A 21,904-nucleotide genomic window follows, 5' to 3' on the forward strand; every position below is an offset into this window, starting at 1 on the left:
TTACCACTTTTTAATATTATCGTTGTCAATAAGTCAAAATTTGTTTAAAGAACTAATCTTTCCATGGTTTCGACAGTATTTTACTACACTTACCGCACACATAAATGCAAATGAAAAGTTATATGGTAGACAAAAACAAATAAATTAGTCACATATAAGTAAATATATAAGCAAACCTAATTTAGTAAGTATTAAATGGAACGAGGTAAAATTTATTGTGTGGTGACATGGTAGTTTATTATAAAAAATCTTGTCGGTGTTTATCTCCCGTAAAATATACGTATCTAGACCATATATATATATATATATATATATATATATATATATATATATATATATATATATATATATATATATATATATCAATAAACTTAATGTTAGAAAGCCTTTTTGTACTAGCATTAATTAATTTTAATATATAGGAAAACAAATCCTAAAAGTACATAAGAAATTAATCCAGAAAAATTTAAAATTAATCCAAAATTCAACAATTTAAAAAACCTAAAGATTACCGATAAGATTCGATCCACAGCCTGAACTTCCGCCCACAAAAAAGTACACAAATTAATTAATCTTTCATTCATCATTAACTGCATGAAGTTCTTAGTATCATTATTTTTAAAAATAATTGATTCTGAATTTATGTTCTCTATAATTCAGTTTGGAACTTAATTAATGGCTAGTTATATTTTGAAATTTGAAAAATGTGGCAGTATATTTATAGTAGAATTTATAATCCTTTTTTATTCTTATTGCAATGTAGGCATTGTTTCTCTAGAACTAAATGGCTAAGGTATCATCAATGTTTAAAAAAATCATGTATATAAATTGAATTGTTTTTGTTAGAATTAGAGTGAAGCTCTGTGGGATGAGTTTTTGATAATATTGTAATTTTCCTTATTGATTTAAGGACGGATTACGAGTGGATATGATAAAAGATATTTGAAACCAAAATTTGAAGATATAATATAAGTGAAATCTGAATATAACTTCATAAAAGATTAACATCACTATTTATAAAAAAAATTTAAAAAATAAGTGAATGAATCTTTAATTTATACGAAGCTTTACTTTCTATTTTTATGAAACTTAAACTCATACATGAAATTGTAAACATCAAAAACATTCAAATATCAGTCAAGTAGTATTTTTTTTTATTCCAAGTAAATAAAATAATAGTAGAAAAGGGAGAGTTGGGTGCAGCGTGGAAAACAAAATGTAAAGGTGAATGATTCAGTGTCACGTGAAGAGGAACGTAATTAATTTAAGATAGGTAACAGGTAAATAATTGGGCTCAATAATATAACGGAACCAGGTAACAGAGCTAAGGACAGGACCTATGGGTCTTCAAAGTCTAACCTAAGCTAATATGGCTTTGACATGTTAAAAACTTTTATGAACAATTAACCAATGGCTGCCAGATGCAAATGCTACTATTCTATCCTTCACATAACCAAACTTTTCAATTCTAAATTAATTTCTTATTTGGGGCCCGAGGAACCAAATCATTTTCCTTTAAATTCTCATCACTATTTTACTATTATTAGATACATTAAAATGATTCTCTCATGTCTTAATCCTTCGTGGTCGACAACAGGACCGACAGCTCTGGATTAAGAAATGTGTCCCAAAATCAAACGGGTTGATTAAGCCTTGAACGAATGATTGATAATGAAGTTGGTGGCTAATGGTGTGAGAATTACAGAGATTAAGATATTGGGTGTGCCATGATTGTTGGAAACAGGAGACCTAAAGGCTTGAGAAGACGTAACCTTCTTTTTTTTTCTTCTCTTTTCTTCCATTCCATTTCATCATTCGATTGTCGACCAATTCCAAAGTCTCTTCGCCCTGTCCCTAACTAAATTATTTACCTTCCTTAAGTACCCATCATTGCCCCTTCTGCCTTTTCTTTTAACCCATACCTTCCATTCAAATATACTTATTTCATTTCTTTTACGTTTTTAATACATATTTCTTTTAATATAACTATTTCTTTTATGTTTTTAATACGTATTATTAGTCCGGATTCAAGTTTCATTAAACAAAAACTAGAAAGTCGAACAACATATACAAATGAATATTTATTAATCTATTATCTTAATATTTTAAATAAAGAGTGGAGATGATTAATCAAGTGCTGCATCTTAATGCATTTTGGAAAGAATCAGTTACTTTTGAGTTTGAATGACATTTCATTTTAACCATAACTCATCCGTTGATTTCTCAACATCAATCGGTTTAGACTTTTACTTAGTTTCACCTAAGCAGTTATAATTATCTTATGAAGATTTGTGAACGTTTTGAAATATTTATCAAACTATTAGACGGTCATTCTGGGTCATTTAATGACTATCCAGTAATGATTTCTTTACAAAAGGCATCCTTTTAATTTAGGTCAATCCCATCTAAAAGTGACATATTCTTGATGTGTCAACTCAAAATATTATTCATCTATCTTAAAATAAATATTAGGGGACCAAAATCAATTATTCCAAAGTTTAGAAGGACAAAGATAATAATACTTCTTTAATAGAATCTAAAACCGAATTTCACACATTAAAAAAATATTTTAAAATGTTACAAATATGAAAAATAATTATTTTATAAAATCAAATAAATTAAAACTCACTGATTTTACACATAGTAAAACATTATTATATCAACATACTTTATCTACTTGGGAATAAAAGGGCCCGAATCCTGTTCGGGTTCTAGATATCGCACTTTTCAGTGGACCTGTAGAATATTCGGGTCCTATAGTAAACGCATCTTTGGGCCTAACTGTTTTTCTTGAACCTTGGAGGTTTGAAAATGGATCCAATTCCATTCACGTGTTTTTTTACCATACGAAAGTGTGTCTGCAAGTAGCAATTCCATTCTCTTTCAGAAACTTATTTTTTAGCATCCTTATTTATTATTCTTTACACGTCATCTACGTTATTATCTACAGGTTTATATATATTTCCCCCCTTTTTTCTTCTCTATAAAAAAAATAGCCGAATTTGATCAAAATTTCATTTTGTATATTTTATTTATTTTTTCCCATAAAACTTTACAATTTTTATATCGACAGTGTTTTCCATCAACACGATATTGTGCATGTTCGTCGGTAAATTATTGCAATATCGAATTCGTCCAAAGTATGTTACGAAGTTGCATTTTCGTGGTATTGATATTAGATGTGACTTTTTTAATGTTACTGAAATTACTTTTTAAAAGGCATACATACTTCAGAAGGTGATTTGAAGTACTTAATTAATACTTTATTATTTTTAAATTTATTTTATTAGGACTTTATCCTCACTTCCCTGTTTGTTGGAGAAAGTAAACACTCGACAAGATTCGTCGGCAAGAGAAACTAGGAAATGAGGTAAGCAGAATCGAGAATCACGTTCATGAAAGGGAACAGCAGAATAACAACAAGGACTTCGATGCTATAACATTGCAGCTTAATTTAGTGTTTGAATGGTATAAAATTAAATTAAATAATGACAAAATTTAAACATGGTAATGTATTTCTCTTAAAAATAATAATTTATTAAAGAATCCACGAATATTCTCTTCTAGAAACCAAATTGATGACACAATATATCCCAATCTCATAAAGTTGAAAAAATAGTTGGACTTATGTTACATTTTGCAGCCCTTTAAAGTCTTCCTGATTGCTTGATTCATGAATCATGAGACACACCCGTGTACATTCATGCCTCGTGCAACAAGTGATAGCAGAAACATAAAATTCTGAGAACAACATTAAATATATGGAAAATGTTATTTGGACAACAAAAGTTTGACACAATTTTGACAACGGCGACGTGGCAGCTGTGCATTGGCTCAGTGAACCGGGGTGAGGGGTATTTTGGGTTTTTTCTGGTTTGTTTTCAATTCACTGAGCCAATGCACAGCTGCCACGTCGCCGTTGTCAAAATTGTGTCAAACTTTTGTTGTCCAAATAACATTTTCCTAAATATATACGAGAGAGAGAGACACACACATACATACTATACTGTATTATTGTCCAGCTACGACGTGCCAAAGCAACTGAAAAGGATCACCCTATTCCCTTGTTTGAATCAAAATAAACAAAAACAGAGCTTCTATAATTTATTTTTAAACTCCCACTTGAACATTCCTATGGCTCATGTTCTAATCTTACAAAACCCTTGCATTGCATGAATTCCCTCTCACAAAAACTCTTCTTCTACGAGTTCGACAACGAGGGCATGGCAACCCAAGGTTCGCCATTTCAGATTGAACTTGTGGTAGACACGACCATGACAACCTCAAACGTTTGTAGCCACAGCGACAGTTTCAGCAATCACCAACATTCAACCTCTTTCTCAAAGCTCCTAATGTCTGTTCTAACCAGATTCCATGCAGGCTACTTCAGAATAAGCCTTTCCCTCGGAAGCCAAGCATTACTGTGGAAGACGGTAATGACATCGGCACAAGACAAAACCACTCTACCGCACGTGCTTTCCACGCTTCCTTCAGTGGCTGTCTATGCACTCTGGTCTTTCTCCCTTTTCACTCTAGTGTTACTCTCCCTCCTCTACCTCCTAAGATGCTTTTTTTTCTTTAAGATGGTGAAGGCCGAGTTCTTGCACCCTGTGGGGGTTAACTACTTCTTCGCCCCCTGGATTTCGTGGCTTCTCTTGCTTGAATCAGCGGCGTTCGTGGCGCCCAAAACCACCTTGTACATGGTTCTGTGGTGGGTGTTTGCGGTGCCGGTGGTGGTGCTTGACGTGAAGATCTACGGACAGTGGTTGACGAAGGGGAAGAGGGTTTTATCCTCTGCGGCGGGGAATCCGACGAGCCAGGTGTCAGTGATAGGGAACTTGGTTGGAGCACAGGCTGCTGCGCACATGGGATGGAAAGAGTGTGCGTTGTGGTTGTTTTCGGTGGGGATAGTGCATTACGTGGTGCTGTTTGTTACGCTTTATCAGCGATTATCGGGTAGAGATGGGGTTCCAGTATTGTTAAGGCCAGTTTTGTTCTTGTTCATTGCAGCGCCTAGCGTAGCAAGCTTGGCTTGGGAATCCATTGTTGGAACCTTTGACACTGCTTCCAAGATGCTCTTCTTTCTATCCATTTTCCTATTCCTCTCACTGGTAAGATTAGTTCCTCTACGTGTGCTGTTCAAAAATTATTCTCCAAAGGACTTTGATAACTGACATTTTAATACACATTTCTTGGAAGACATTTACGATATGGTGTTTATATTATCGACAGATTAAAATATATTTTATCTTCTTTTGCAACCGTTGTTAGCATAAAAGTTAACATCCCATTCCATAATGATTGGATGAGTGTATAAATTTTATACTATATTTTATTTAACTTCTATCTTTGATTTTATTTGTAATTTTTGTGTCCTGGTATGTATAATTATATACTACTTTTGTTAAATTGTTTAAAATAAATATAAAAATAAAATAAATCTGTCTTTTTTTGTCTCTTTTCTTTGCTAGTTTACGAACTGTTTATAAGCTCGATAAAATGATAAAAAAAATCCAAAACTGTGAATTATTTAATAAATATCTCGAATATCTCAGTTTCCCCCACTTTTTAATAGCAGTAGATTATAATGGATGATGGTATTTTTACATGAAAGAAGTTTTTACTCTCTTTTAATATTATCTTTCATTCATTTTTTTTCCTTTTTTTTAAATATTAAAAAAATATTTTTATTAAAATAATAATAATATCACTTTTGTGATGGATTATCAAACGATAATAATATGTCCAGTAACTTTTTTCCATTATAAAATTACAAAGGCTGGAAATTTATTTCCTAGTACATCATCACGATGGTAAATTTCTTAGACTGTGTGTTTGATTTCAGTTTTATCTGTAAATTTTTTTGGTGGAAAACGGGAAAGGTGGTTGAACAGAGGAGAAGAAAGACACCCTGTATTTAACTCTAGTTATTACTTTCATCCATGCAATTAATAATGGTCTCTTTCCCATCCCTAAAATGAAAAAACATACAGGCTGATACTGTTACAATAGCTTGGAATTAAATAAAATTTTGCAGTATGTGGGGATCTATCAATCCGATTCATCTTTCAAGTAAATGACAAAACTTCCATCTAGATATTTAGTGATAGAGAGATTTATTCATTAAATAAATACCAAATAAAATTGGAATGTACTCATTCTCTTGTAGCCTGCGCATATGTTTTTATATGAAACAATTATATATTGATGATAATCAACATCCATAAGCAGATTTGCAGGCCAAACCTATTCTGGAGATCAATGAGAAGGTTCAACGTTGCATGGTGGGATTACTCGTTTCCCGTTACTGCACTTGCTCTTGTTTCAGCAGATTATGCAGAAGAAGTGAAAGGAACTTTTTCTCACATTCTAATGCTCTTTCTGTTGGCTCTTTCTGTTCTTGTCTCTCTTGCTCTCACCATGTTTACTCTTCTCAACTTTAACATGCTTCTAGTGGATATATATCCTTCCAAGCTTTCTCAGTCAATCCTTGTAATGTAATGTAACAAGCCCTATTAAAAATTAACACCACCTCTAACTTCAAATTTCTGGGTTCTGTTTTAAATATCATCTAACTTTATAATTTTCAATTATAAAACTTAAATTCACACTAGTAATGCCAACAATAAATAGGATTAAATTAATCTTAATTTAATCACAATTTCCCATTTAAGATTAATATCTCACCGACTATATTGAAACATATCAATGATTGATAAAATATATGTATAAATTTTCATTACTTTAAACACTATTTTTCCTTTTTTCCTTTCTATATCTCAATTATATAAATTATTATACAAGTTTTAGATGAAATTTCTCTATATATGAGAGAGAAAAAAAAATCATTTTCATAAAGTATTAATTAAAAACAAAACTTTAGAAAAATCAGTAAAAAAATCATTATTTACATAACTTTATAAGTAATAATTTTAGTTAAGGAATAAAATTTTATTTTATTATTGTTTATATTTTTCTCTTTCAAAAATACTTAAATATCCTCCGAAGGATTTAAAAGAAAGTACAAAAGAAGATAGGATAATATGCAAATGAAAAATAAAATAAAATAAACTACTCTTTCTAACTCCTGAAAAGGTTTATAAGGAAAGATAGGTACATAACGATTATGAGTAAAATTACAATGATTATATATTTAATTTTTTATTAATAATCTTGACTTTTAGATAAATAATTAAAAAAACTTAAATAATGAACTTAAAAAAATAATAATCTATCTTAAAATAAATATTAGAACCAAAATCAGTCAATTAAGATTTTAGAAAAATAAAGATAATTTTAATTTTATCGAAATTAGAACCAAATTTGACACATCAAAAGAATAATTTCCAAATGTTAGAAATATGAGAAAAATTATAAAATAAAATAAAAAATCAAAACCCACCAGTTTCACGTATAGTAAAACACAATTATACCAACATACTTTGTGTGTTATATATTTTTGGGTAGAAGGGTCCGGATCCTGTTCGGGTCCTAGATATCAAACTTTGGAGACTCCTCCATATAGTTCCACAGCTTTTTCCTTCTCCAAACTTTCTCATAATGCTAAAACACAAAGGGAAATTTTTTCTCTTTTTTATAATTATCTAATGCACTTTCATTTTTTTTCTTAACCTAACTCTAGTCTCTCTCTCCTTTCTTTTTTTGTCTCTGTTCATTTTCACCCCACTCATGCACCATATTTTGTCTTGTTCATATCATTTTTAACTCTTCCTCAATAAATCGTTCTTATTTTGTTATATTTGATTATAAATGTTTGATATAGTTTGATGGAGACAAAAATGACTAATTTAAAGTTACGAAAACTGGAGAAATAGAACGAAGTTCTTTTATGGATTTCGAAATTTAATGGTTATTTATTAGTGTTTTAATTTTATTCAAAAACTTATCCATTATATTTCATTACTAAAAAAAATACATAGCAATATATATTTGTATTTAATTCTGATTATAATGCTATTAAATATAATATTTATTAAACTTAATAATTAAAATTTAAACTTATTAAATATAAATTTTTAAACTTATTAGATATTAAATATTTATTAAACTTATTAAATATATATATATATATATAATATTTATTATTTTATAAAAATATATCTTTTATTTTAAACAACTCAAATATTTTTAAGCAATTTAGAACTCATATAAGATTTATAATTAAAAAAACATTTACCAAAAACAGTTCATACACACGAAAAATATTTACTTTATGGAAATTTAAATTTAGTATAGTAAGAAGAAGATTTGGTAAAACTTTGAGATCAATTTATACTTTAGAATATTTCACGGACTCATACAAAAATTAATTGAAATGTTATAATTTATCAAGTTCACTCTATGTCTGATCTTAACACACTTTATATAGAAGTTTTGGAACTGAATTTTGTTTTAACTCATTTCGTTTGTTGAAGATGAAAAATAATTTATTTTAAGAGTGTGTTAAAATATTTTTATATAACATATATGTACCTTTTTACGGGTTTATCATTTATTTATTATTATACTGATTTACTTTAAACTCAATAAATAATAAATAACACTACACCTGTTAAGTTGTCAAAAAAAATCTATGTAAACACTTGGAAACTTTATCTAGAACTCAAAACAATATTCTCCTCTACAAAGGTCAACAACACACAGCAAGAACCCCTCTCATCAAGTTGAAACAAAAGTGGTACCTATGTTAGACTTTCGTGCCCTCAAGTCTTCCTGCAATTCTTCATTCATGAATCATGACACACTCGTGCGTTCATGCCTCGTGCAACAACATTGACAGTAGGAACACAAAATTGGAAGAACCATACTTTATATATATAAATATATGTATACTGTACTCCATTAGAATGTATTTGTTATCCAGCTACACAACGTGCCAAAACAACTGAAAAAGGATCACGTTATTCCTTTGTTTGAATCAAAATAAACGAAGACAAACCTTGTATAATCTGTTTTTATGCGCCCACTTGCACATTCCTATTGCTTATGTTCTAATCTAACCTTCCCCTACAAAACCCTTGCATTTGCACGAGGAATTCCCTGGTACGTCACAGAAAATTCTTCTCTTTGCGAAAGTGTTGGACAACGTGGGCATGGCAACTCAAGGTTCCCGATCCCAGATTGAACTTGTAGTAGACACGACCACGACCACCTCAACCGTTTCCAACAGTTTTAGCAACTACCAACACTCAACCTCTTCCACAACGCTCCTAATCTCTGTTCTGACCAAGTTGCATGCAGGCTACTTCAGAATAAGCCTCTCCCTCGGAAGCCAAGCATTACTGTGGAAGACGATAATCACATCGGAACAAGACACAACCACTCTACCGCACGTGCTTTCCACGCTTCCTTCAGCGGCTGTCTATGCACTCTGGTCTCTCTCCCTTTTCACTCTAGTGTTACTCTCCCTTCTATACCTCCTGAGGTGCTTTTTTTTCTTTAAAATGGTGAAGGCCGAGTTCTTGCACCCTGTAGGGGTTAACTACCTCTTCGCTCCCTGGATCTCGTGGCTTCTCTTGCTTGAATCAGCGCCGTTCGTGGCGCCCAAAACCGCCTTGTACTTTGTTCTGTGGTGGGTGTTTGCGGTCCCGATGATGGTGCTTGACGTGAAGATCTACGGGCAGTGGTTGACTAAGGGGAAGAGGGTTTTGTCATCTGCGGCGGGGAACCCCACGAGCCAGTTGTCGGTGATAGGGAACTTGGTGGGGGCACAGGCTGCTGCGCACATGGGGTGGAAAGAGTGTGCGCTGTGGTTGTTTTCGGTGGGGATGGTGCATTACGTGGTGCTTTTTGTTACCCTTTATCAGCGATTATCGGGTAGAGATGGGGTTCCGGTGTTGTTAAGGCCAGTTTTGTTCTTGTTCATTGCAGCGCCTAGCGTAGCAAGCTTGGCTTGGGAATCCATTGTTGGAACCTTTGACACTGCTTCCAAGATGCTCTTTTTTCTTTCCCTCTTCCTCTTCACCTCACTGGTAAGATTAACCTATCTACTTGTTTGCGTTCAAAAATCAATTTTTGTACTGTAGAATTCGGTAATCCACATTGTAGGAGACACTCTGGTGATACATTAAAAATCAAAATAATTATATTTTTTCAACTTAAAATTTCAATACATATTATTAAATTACTAAAATGTGCTGTTATAAGTAGGCTTATTTCTTTGTAGCAGCAAGTGTCAAAATACTATGTTACAGATATTTACAATATAAATTTTATATTATCGAAAACTTAAAATATATTTGAATTTTTTTTGCAGCCGTTATTAGAATAAAAGTCAATATCCCATTTCATAACATTCGGATGAGTGTATAATAAAAGAATTGTACACTATATTTTCTTATTTAAATTCTACTAAAATGGCACGTGTAAATTTTATGTTTTGGTATGCATCGTCTTATACTAAGTTGTTAAATATTTTAAGAATAAAAATAAAAATAAAATAAAATGTGTCTTTTTATTTTAGTAATTGTCTCTTTTCTTGGGTAGTTTGCGTTTGAAAGAAACAAAAGATGTGTTACGATCGAACTGCTTATAAACATGTCGAATCTCTTTGAGTACACCCAATTTTTAATAGCACATACAAATCCTAGAATTAGTACATGATGAAGTTGGTATATTTATTAGACTGTGTGATTTCGGCTGTTTTAAAGTGTATGCGAATTCAATATCCCCTTATTTCTAATTTTTTGTCGTGGAAAACAGGAAAGGTGGTCGAACAATGGAGAACAAAAACATTGTATAATTTAAACTGTAGTTGTTTTCATCCATGCAATGTTTTTCCTTTCCCCGAAATGAAAAACATAGAGGGGTATACTATTATAACAGTTTAGAATTAAACAAACTGTTGTAATCTGTCTCTCCGATTCATCCTTCAAGTAATGAAAAATCTCATAGCTGGATATTTAGTGGTAGAGAGATTTATTTATTTACTAAATAAATACCAAATAGAAAAAAAGAAACAAGTGATATTGGTCGAAGTCAACATCCAAAAGGATTTCAATTTTCAACAGCGGTGATTTGATTGGATGAAACATAATTGGTGGTGTTGCCAGCTAATATTGAATGCTGTTTTAATTTTTCAAACAAATGAAAACGAATTTTTCTTTCAGAAGTAGACTGATAGAGGAAATGAAAAATATGAACGAAAATTCATTTAAAATGTATTGAGATGTTGTGTAGCCTGAATATATGGTTGATATATATAATTTATATGTTGAGGCAGATTTGCAGGCCAAAGCTGTTCAGAAGATCAATGAAAAGGTTCAACGTTGCATGGTGGGCTTACTCATTTCCCATTACTCTACTTGCTCTTGTTTCAACGGATTATGCAGAAGAAGTGAAAGGAACTTTTTCTCACATCCTAATGCTCCTTCTGTTGGCTCTTTCAGTTCTTGTCTCTTTTGCTCTCACCATGTTTACTCTCCTCAACTCTAACGTGCTTCTACCGGATACATATATATAGCCATATCCTATTATTGCAACCTTCTTCCTTACTTAATCCATCCCATCATATCTAATGTAATTACATAACATACAAATACCACTCCAACCCTAAATATTTAAGATAATCGATGTGTGACTCTTGTTTGTTTTAACTTTGTTTTTTTTATAATTAATGGAAGATTTAGATTCATCTACTCTTGCTGAATTAATATTCTAAATAAATTTAATGTACTGTATTCAAATAAGTACAAATTTAGAGAAATAAAAGAGAAATCATTATTAGAGAAATTCATAACTTTATACAGTTTTAGTCAATGAATAAAAATGATTTCATTTTGTATTTTTCTCTTTCAAAAATACTGTTAACAAAGAATTAAAAAAGAAAACACACAACGAGATAGAATAATGTTTAAAATTTAAAACAAAATACTCTTCTAAACTTTCTGAAATTCAGATAGATAGGAATATACTTAATATTTTATTAATAATTACGTTTTTTAGATAAAAAATTAAAACTACAAAATTTTTAAATAATAAATAAATTTGATTAATTTAAATTTTAATAATTTGTAAACTAATTTACGTTAATATATTATTATTTTAAAATATATATTTTATTTGTAAAATTTTATAATAATTTTAGTTTTATGTTAACTCTACTTTATATATATATTTTTTAAAATAAATTAATGTAAAAAAAATCACTTTATTATATCAACCCATCAACTACAATATTTTCTCTTATTTCTCACATCACTTTCTAATATCTTTCCCTCGTTCATATACCTACACTTTCTACTTCCATTCTTCTTTTGTTATATATTTTTCTTCAATTCAAATATGTCCTAAATAAATCTTTCAAATGTGTCTCTTCTCTACAATCAAAATTTCCATACCCATCTTCATATACAATTTAACTTATGTCATACTACCATATTTAATTTTATTATTATGGGTGAAGTATATGAGAAGGGAAATGATATGTTTGTCATCTCTCCTTAAAAAAACATAACTACTTGATATATTAATATTTTAATATTATTATACTGTTAAAATAGGTTGTAAAATGAATATATTTTGTTTTATTAGGTGTGTATGTATAACTTTTTATGTGAAAAATATAACTGATATCCGAAATTTGAACTGTGCTACCAGCTCGACCAACTACACAATCAACACAAGTTACTGCTACCTCTTACTGAGGAAGTTATAAATATAGACTGTTAATTTCTGCTTCATGTTATGTCAAAAATAGCCACACCTCTACCAGAGTTTAAGTTTTACCTCTCTGGCAAGCCAGAGAAAACAATTATTCACAGTCAACACACTTCTCTCTGTTTTCTTTTTTTCTTTTTTTCTTAAACAATATATACGTTGCTTATCCCTTTGTCGAAACGCAAATTAAACACATATTTAAAAAGGGGAAACGGAAACGTAGAGCATTTGGAAGAAAAAATTGGATTTATATGCATAAAATTGAGTACTGATATGCATTACTCGTATAATATACGTTTACATGTTCAGTTTCTTTGAACTAAAGATCACACCCTGTCAATCATATCAAACTAGCATGAAAAAAATAATAATAAATAGGAGTTTTCTATGCATACAAACAAAAGTAAATTTTTTAAATTAAAAATGGTGGATTTTCTTTAAAAAAAAATATCAAAAGTAATGTTATTTAAAATACGAGACACGCAAGTCCAAGGAAAGGAGGAAGCGAATTCGCACAAGGAATAGTATCGACAAGGGTGTTGGCTAAATATAAAGACAGCCAAGTTCGTGCATCTTCATCCTGTTGTCGAAGTTTTGATATTTTGTTGCAATACATTAATTATATCTTCTTTTTACCTAACTCTTTAATTCGAATTTAGATGAAAATATCTTTTTCGTTCATTTGTGGGATCAGGCAACGAAGGGTAGGTCCTTAGTTTATAATCAAGCTATGGAAACAGTTATAACCATTGAAGACCACTTATTTAAAATACTATATCTGTTCTAATCACACCCTGACCCATTTTTATTTAAACCAAAAAAAATAACTTAGTTAAATAGCACAAAAGGTGCATGCTATTTGATTATTCTTGCGAAAATGTTGATCTTTAGGGTGTGGAAATACAGCCAAAACGTAAAAGAAATTAGGCATGTCAAAATCAAATGGATTAGGTAGAGGTAAGTGTATGACTTTTATGTTCTTTTCGAAATGCAGATCAAACGTGAGATTTTCTATTGTCTTCTTGAAAGCTATATACAGAAATATAGGAGCGACCAAATACTCAAGCAAGGGGAAAACATTAAACAACCGAAGAGTACATATATATGTTCGATCATCAAGTGAATAAAATAATGTCTTGATAAAAAAAATAGCATCACAGTTAGTTTCGCCATAGAGAAATGTAATTAGTTAATTAGATTTGAAAACAACAATTCGCCGATGTTTTTGTAACATGGTCGTAGAAAAATATATATCTTTAATGGGATAAAATAGATATTTCACTCTTTACTTTATAATGAATACAAACGGTGAAAATTGAGCTTGAGAATACCTTCACGGGGTCAAATGCTCATCTAATGATTTTTATTTCTCTATTGTCTTAATTATTTTTTTGTTCAATTAATGGTTTTGTTTTGTGATATTACTTTATATATCATGACAAAAGCCATACCTACTATTAGGTCTTATTAGTGGTTGGATTTGAAAAATTTAGGTCCAAAGTTACCAATTTGGCCCAAATTGACCAAACCATTTGAAGGTCAAATGCATGTTTGTTTGTTGGATGACTTTAAGCAGGTCCATGTTGGAACGTACAACGAAAAATTATTAGGTTACACGAGTGAAAGCCTCAAAAAGAATTGTTCGGTCAAACTTCAAAAAAAAAGAAAAACTAAACTTTGAAAACTTAGTTTCTCGGCTTGTATATCTTGGTTCTTTTTAGCTAGATTATAGCATGTTTGATGTATGAAAAGCTAGGGGCATATGTGGAGGATATATTGGAATAGTTTTTGAAGGAAGTCTCATATATTTGTCATGGAAAGGTTCACAAAAACATAAGTAAGAACAATGATGTTAATTAGGTTGACTTAGTAGTAAAATTGGACAAAAGAGTGGAAGAAATTGAGTTCAATTTTTTTTACTAATATTTACGAGTTATAAGGTCGATTCAATGAATTTTAAAAGAAACAAAAATTATAGGTTTAATTCTTTTTTTATTGACAAAATACTAATACAAATTATGAGATTTGATTTCTTATATATGTAAGAGTAAGTGCATAAGAACTTGGTTTGAATTGTGATTGTTTTTTTTTCTTGAAGGTTTCTTGGATGATATGTGAGGTTAGGCGAAGGATAAAGTGGTTTCTTGAAGAAACTTGGTTAGGTGTAGTGAAAGGAGTTTACTAAAATATGCCTTGGATTTTATGTGGTTCTTGACAAGATTTAATTATGAAAAACTAAGAAAATATAAACAAAAGCACAAAAATAAAATGAAAAATGAAATTAATACTAACAATGGAAGATAGTGAATATGAGAAAAATAAATGCAATAAAGATAACGTTGAGTTATTAACATCATACTAAATGTGACCATGAACCTGTAGGGTCTCTTGAAATATTCTTTTGAATATTCTAAGAAAGACAAAGGGAATAAAATATCAAACAGGAAACCATAACTCCCACACAAAGAAAATAAAAAAAGTTATTAATTTTTTTTTTCTATCAGGCATTTATTCAAAGGCGATTCCTTATAAACATATATGATTTCCTTTGATAGGATAACAAAATCTATCTTAAATAAATAAATGACTTCATTTTACAAGTTAATATTTAGTGCCAGGACAAAATTAACGTAAAAAATATAAAAAAAATAAATTTATCATTGTTTTAATGTTATCTATGATAAACTAATATTCTATCCTTTTAACAACTTAATAATCTCATTTTAATAAAATAATTTAACAAGTATGAGCACTCAAAGTGCAAAGTACTTAAGCTATTGAAGGAAAAGAAAAACATAAACTTATAAATCAAAAGTTCTGAAAGACACTATACATGTGTTTACGCATTTTAATGAGTTTTTATTTTTAAGTCTAAATCTTAATCTGAAGTTTCACATTGAAAAATATACAAGAATAAAAGGCATATATAAATACTTATTGATTTTGGTAATGTCTTAATAAAACTTCGAGTTAAATATGATATTGAATTCATTTCAATGGTTGATTCTTAGCATATTAATAAAAAAAAATGACATTATATTTTCTCTTACATATCAGGAATAAATATTATGAAAAATAAATTAATGTTCAGTATAGATTTTGTGGAAGTCTTGTATCGAAAGTCATTCCAACCATATATGAAAATTGAAAGTTTTGTTTTTAATGTAAAGTTAAATATATATGTTTTTTTTTTTTAATTTGAACTAACAATGGTATAATTTATCAAAAACAGTACTCGTTAATAATGAAACTTTAAAGAGAATATTTAATATGGAAGAAACGTAAATTAAAGAATAAAAGTGTCAATAAATGGAACAAATATAAACGATAAGAAGGACAAACCTAATGCTTATGTTTATCAAAGTCAGCATAAATTTATTTATATTAATTGTAAATAAATAATAGAAAATAATGTTAATACAAAGCCACTGATTAAAAAAATATAGAAACAAATATAAAAGTTTGATGAATGTTCAATATAAGAATATAATTTTTTTATTTTAAGATTAAGCTTTTGTATTATTATTTATAAGCACTTATTATACTTCTCTCCGTTACAAAATTACTAACCTAAAGTTAAATTGAGTTCTTGCAATCCACTATCAAGTCATGAGTTGTTCTGACATGATTGTTCTATTCTTCTTTAAAATGGTATTTATGTCTTTCAAAATAATTTTACTCGAATTGAACGACTATCATGAAATTAGGCGACAAAGCCCTAATAGTTATAAAAATTTAGTAAAAAGAGATGAGAGCGTTTATGAAATCTTTAAGAGGGAACAAATTAGAACTTAAAAATTGGATAGGTTAATAACTTTTTTAACAACTTTTTTACAATACTATTTTAGTCAGACCAACTAAGAACTATCACATGAGTAATTGTAAAAAAGTTAAAAAAAAAATGTTAAAAAAGCATTTTCTTTTTAAAAATTTGGTGATGAGAGAATTGGAAATGTAAAAAAGTTATAAAAAAAATGTTAAAAAAACATTTTCTTTTTTAAAAATTTGGTGTTGAGAGAATTGGAAATGACAAGACCAGAAGGCCTGGATGAACAACGTTAACTTTTTTCCAAATTAGTGGGGCGTGACAAGGTAAAGCTTTTGAATGTTTGAACTTTAAATCGGTCATTCACTTTCATTTAACACCTAAACCTAGCTACGAGTAACACAACAGGGGTACATATAACTATATATATCAATGTGAGGAGAAATCTGTATAATCTCAAGGATATAGCGTTGCGTTCAACGCCGGAGGCAACAGTTAACACGGAACTCGCTTCTTATGGAAATCACAGTTTTTAATGGCATCACTCACAGCGTTTGTTTGCTTCAGATAGGAGCCATTCAGACGGCGGAAACTCAGATTATAATTAAGTGGTTTTAATGATGCGACATTCTTAAAAATATCATGCTGTCATCTTACGTTAAGAGTGTTTGAAACGGAAGTGTATAACGAAAGAGTTGCCCTAAGCATGAAGCATGGTGAATGATGGTTAACGGTTGGGTGACGGAGAGAGACGGAAAGTAAGGGTCCCCAGTGGGCACATGGGAGCGGCGTTGACGATGAAACGAGAAAGAGCATAGGACGTTTATGACAAAGCCTGCAATAGCTTTCGTTAATTTGGCAAAGAGGTGTCCCATTTGAGGCAATGCATCTCCCCCCACCTTCCCTTTGTATTTCTCTTTCCCTCATTAACTCATTATCCTATTCCTGTTCCTATTATCACTCAGAATTCCCAGAAGAAGCAGATAGAAAGGAACAGAAGCATAAGCATAAGGAAGCAGAAGCAGATACAGCAACAACAGCTATGGCTCGTGGAAAGATCCAGATCAAGAGGATAGAGAACACCACCAACCGCCAAGTCACTTACTCCAAACGACGCAATGGCCTTTTCAAGAAGGCCAACGAGCTCACCGTTCTCTGCGATGCCAAGGTTTCTATTATTATGTTCTCCAGCACTGGCAAACTCCACGAGTACATTAGCCCCTCCACCTCGTACGTGTTCGCATTCTCTTCTCTTCTCTTCTCTTCTCTTCAATTCAATTCCCAAACAAACCCTACCTACCTACCTATCTATCTATCTATCTTCTCTCTCGTGTCCTTTTCTTTTCCAGAACAAAACACTTCTTTGATCAATACCAGATGACCCTAGGAGTTGATCTCTGGAACTCTCACTACGAGGTTCTTTTCTCTTTTCTCTCTCCTCTCTCTCTCTCTTTCTCTCTCTTCTTCAGATTTACTTCTTCCAACTTATTTTCTTTCTTCTTCTTCCCCAGAATATGCAGGAGAACTTGAAGAAACTCAAAGAGGTCAATAAGAATCTTCGCAAGGAGATTAGGTATAATTTTCGCTCCATGTTTTTCTTCTGGATCTATATGCGTGTGCACGTGTTTTGTATTTTTACTACTGTCGTTGCTCATGGCTTAGGCAGAGGATGGGAGATTGCCTGATCGATCTGAATATGGAAGATCTCAAGCTCCTGGAGGATGAAATGGACAAGGCCGCCAAGATTGTTCGCGAGCGTAAGGTGAAATTACTTTTCCCTTTTTCTCTCACGGCTTAATTAATGTATGCATGTGTCTTAATTGAAAACTTTCTGGTGTCGGGTAGCTATCTATATATAGATAGGTAGATACATATCATGAGGCACAGATTTGAGACTGCTAGCTATTTTGGCATCAGTTTTTTCCGGGATATAGTTCTTTGGTGAAATTTCATACAAAAATATAGATTTAGTTCCTAATTTAATTCTTAAATTTTATCATGTTTTTGGTTTACCCTTATTAAAATGAAGATCACAGAACTTGAGATTATTATACTTAGTTATTCTAACTGTGACTCATACCGATCTTGATGCATTGGATTACATCAAAATTCTTCAGCCAAGATTAAAAATTAATGAAGGAAATGATTTGATAGTTAGGTTAGGATTTCATATTTAACTCTAACACCGAGTCGTCCAAAAATACCATTTTTAATAAGATAATTAGTTCCATATGTGAAATAAAAGTCTTAAATACCTCTTGGTAAAATAAAATTAGTGACGAGGTAACTAGGTATTAAGGGATCATTTTTATTAAGGAAATGTAAGTTTATAGGTTTTAACCTTGAAGCGAATAGTGTTTTAAACTCTTAAGCAGAACTGGCTAATTCTTTCCCAACTTTGCTTAAAAATCCTTGGTAGGAAGGGAGCCCTCTGCTATTTGAAGACAAGAGTAATTTTTAAAAAATGTTTATTAATAAAATTTCATATTTCTTTTAACTTGTTCATTAATCTTTGAAATCCACCAAACAATTTCAGTTGGTATATATATTTTTTAGTGTATATGTAATTTAAGAGTGTACATAGGAACAAAGCCTATTTACGATGTGTGTACAGTAATGATTAATTAGTTGTCCAATATTGAATTGGTTTGAGATATCTTTCTGCTGAACTTTGGGGACCCCCTTTGTTCTTTTGGATTCATTGCCTGTGACACAATTTTCGGATCTGAGCAAAACCACATGAGCACACGACATCATTGGAAACTGTATATTTTCAATTAAAAACATGTGAAGTTATTATACAAAATTTGCTTCTTTTCTGGGTAGGATTTCTTTCTATTGGTGAAGGAGGGTTATGTGTGTTCCTTTTCCAGTTCACTTGTTAATCTGGAGCTAGCTGGAGCTGCTCAATATTTAGTTTGAACATATATATGCTCTGGATGACTGAATTTTAATCTGCTTGTTTTTCCAAAATAATATTTTTTTCATAAAAAATGTGGTATGAAATTTTGTCGAAAAAGTCATGCCATAACAAGAATTGAAAATATACCCACCACTAATTCTTTAAAAAAATTAAGTACAGTCTTCCAAAAAATCATTTTTTCCAATAATTAATTTCGTAATATTTTTTTTTAATTTTTATTTCATTAATAGAGTTCCTTCCTTTAGATTACTTGTTAAATTTTGTTTTCATGCATGAAAACGTAACTCCTTTCAAAAAACTTTGTCAGGCTTATAAAACTTATTTTCAATTATTATCTATTTATCCATACAAAGACACAAAAGATTATTAGACAGTTTTAGATACCTTCTTTTCCACATATTTTTTTTCTTAAATCTAAAAACTAAATATATATTACTTTAGATGGAATGAAACACTGGTATTATCTCCGAAAGTTATTTGCACCAAGCAAGTAATATTGCTGTTTACTGAAGTTAAACTGTTGAATATGATTGAAATGGAAGCACTTTAATTAAGACGAGTGAGAAATTTGATTACAAAACATGTACACAGGAACATAATTTGGTTGTTTTTAAAAGGAAAACAGTGGTTGTGGTCCTGTTTGAAGATTTCGAAATTACCATATCTTACCATGCTAACGAGTTCCTTAAATTGTGACAACTGTTGACAGTATAAAGTGATAACAAACCAGATTGACACCCAAAGGAAGAAGGTAAAGTAGTGAACATATTTCGTTAATACTGTTTTCTTTCGTGCTTGCTTCACTCATATTGACATTTCTGATTTTTTTTTAGTTTAATAACGAGAAAGAAGTGCACAACAGACTCTTGCGTGACTTGGTATGTATTTTAACACACTTTTGTTTTTGATTTCAGTATACCTCATGCTTCCTAACTTATATAAAAACACACAAAGTGAAACAACAATTGTAGTCTTATATTAATTTCTTTATTGCTGCTTACAATGTCCTTCTTTGCGCATTTTCACCTCAATCAATTTTCAGTTTTCTTGTATACATATCAGACTAATATTTCTTCGTATATACCTTGTTTCTCTTATTGATCCTGATCTTTACGTTAAGACTTTGGTATGAGCTTGGAAGTTACTTTGTCTGATTAATAACTTTTGGTGTATTGAAGGATGCAAGAGCAGAAGATCCACGTTTTGCATTGATAGAGAATGCAGGAGGAGAGTACGAGTCTGTGATCGGGTTCTCAAATTTAGGTCCACGCATGTTTGCCTTGAGCCTACAGCCAAGCCATCCTAGTGCTCATAGCGGACCAACCTCTGATCTCACCACTTACCCCTTACTTTTCTAGTATGCATCGGAAATACCACCTTTTCTCTCAGTTTTCAATAAGTAATAGCCCTTAAGTTCTAAGTTCTGTTCCCTCAAACTTTACTTATATATCACCAAAACAATCTCACCAATCTTCTGCATGTTTCAATTCATTTGCAACTCATCGTCAACTATTACTTCTACTGCTATTTACCCTAATCATACCTGATCAACTATTATCTCTATGTTACTTACTACTGTTTACCCTAATCACAGAAATGCGTCCTCCTTTCATCACAGAATGTTGAGTATGATTATTCATAGATATAATAGTCAGTTACATCTCAGTGTTTGAAAGATTAGTCAAATCATTATTGATTTCCCGATAAAAAAAAAATACTTATCCTGATTTTTTATGTTACAGACACTTATGTATATATCTTCTAATTTTAAACTAGGAATCAACTTCTTCTTTTTTTTAATAAAATAACCAATGGATTTGTTCTACTTTTTACAAGACAAATGTTTTTTTCATACTTCTAATAGAATGATAAATTCGTCTTCCATATGTTTTTAATCTTATTTTATGTTAAAAAAACATAATGTTCAGAAGTTAATTAAAATTATGGAAATTGAAACTTAAAATTTTAAATATAAAAATACATTTTTATAAATAAAAACTTCACTCATTTAATTATGGAAAAATTATATCCGTGTTTCTTGAGTTTTTTGTTAAATGATTTCATACTTTTTCTAGTTCTAAAACAGTAATTTTAAGCCCTTAAATTATTAATATAATAATATTTATATTTTTTATTTGATTTATATTTATACTTGTATTTTTTATAACATACTTATACTTGTAATAATGAAAATCATATTTAAATATAATAACAAGTAATGAAATTAATCACATATATTATAACTATTTGTTCATTTATATGAAATATAAATATTCTATATTTTAGAAGACAAATTATAATTAAAGTATAACTTTTTCCGATGATGTTAAAAGATATTGCTTAAGTTATTCATTTTTTTAATATTTTTATATTTTTTAAAAATTGAGTCTTTTTTTTTATTTAAGATTCTCAATATGTTGTTTTTACTGAAGTATTCAAGAAATAAATGCTTCTCTATTAAAAATATGAAAAAGATGAATATTATTTTCGTACAAATATTAAAAGATAAATATTTTTTAAAATGTTGATAGAATATA

The 21,904-nt window shown here is 30.4% G+C and overlaps 2 protein-coding genes and 1 pseudogene across 2 annotated transcripts; all 3 read left to right on the plus strand.

Annotated features, from left to right (window-relative positions):
- The first annotated feature begins 4,223 nt into the window (after positions 1–4,223).
- Positions 4,224–6,501, plus strand: LOC124847950 (S-type anion channel SLAH4 pseudogene; annotated as a pseudogene).
- A 2,580-nt stretch (positions 6,502–9,081) lies between these two features.
- Positions 9,082–11,567, plus strand: LOC148204258 (S-type anion channel SLAH1-like). The gene is made up of 2 exons (XM_088108059.1): positions 9,082–9,992; positions 11,243–11,567. Exons 1-2 carry the CDS (start codon positions 9,114–9,116, stop codon positions 11,480–11,482), a joined length of 1,119 nt encoding a protein of 372 aa, XP_087964185.1. The 5' UTR covers positions 9,082–9,113; the 3' UTR covers positions 11,483–11,567.
- Positions 11,568–17,318: 5,751 nt separating this feature from the next.
- On the plus strand, positions 17,319–21,053 carry LOC124826868 (agamous-like MADS-box protein AP3). The gene is made up of 7 exons (XM_047299811.2): positions 17,319–17,674; positions 17,794–17,860; positions 17,956–18,017; positions 18,107–18,206; positions 20,077–20,118; positions 20,201–20,245; positions 20,546–21,053. Exons 1-7 carry the CDS (start codon positions 17,328–17,330, stop codon positions 20,723–20,725), a joined length of 843 nt encoding a protein of 280 aa, XP_047155767.1. The 5' UTR covers positions 17,319–17,327; the 3' UTR covers positions 20,726–21,053.
- Positions 21,054–21,904: the final 851 nt, after the last annotated feature.

Source organism: Vigna umbellata, chromosome 2, assembly GCF_029865625.1.
Source record: "Vigna umbellata cultivar VRB3 chromosome 2, Vumbellata_1.0, whole genome shotgun sequence".
NCBI lineage: Eukaryota > Viridiplantae > Streptophyta > Magnoliopsida > Fabales > Fabaceae > Vigna > Vigna umbellata.

Excerpts from the sequence above, each read along its gene's own strand:
- LOC148204258 (XM_088108059.1), top strand. The coding sequence starts at position 9,114 with ATGGCAACTCAAGGTTCCCGATCCCAGATTGAACTTGTAGTAGACACG. Across the intron at positions 9,993-11,242 it reads TCTTCCTCTTCACCTCACTG|ATTTGCAGGCCAAAGCTGTT; the intron begins GTAAGATTAACC and ends ATGTTGAGGCAG.
- LOC124826868 (XM_047299811.2), top strand. The coding sequence starts at position 17,328 with ATGCATCTCCCCCCACCTTCCCTTTGTATTTCTCTTTCCCTCATTAAC. Across the intron at positions 17,675-17,793 it reads TACATTAGCCCCTCCACCTC|AACAAAACACTTCTTTGATC; the intron begins GTACGTGTTCGC and ends TTTCTTTTCCAG. Across the intron at positions 18,018-18,106 it reads AATCTTCGCAAGGAGATTAG|GCAGAGGATGGGAGATTGCC; the intron begins GTATAATTTTCG and ends CTCATGGCTTAG.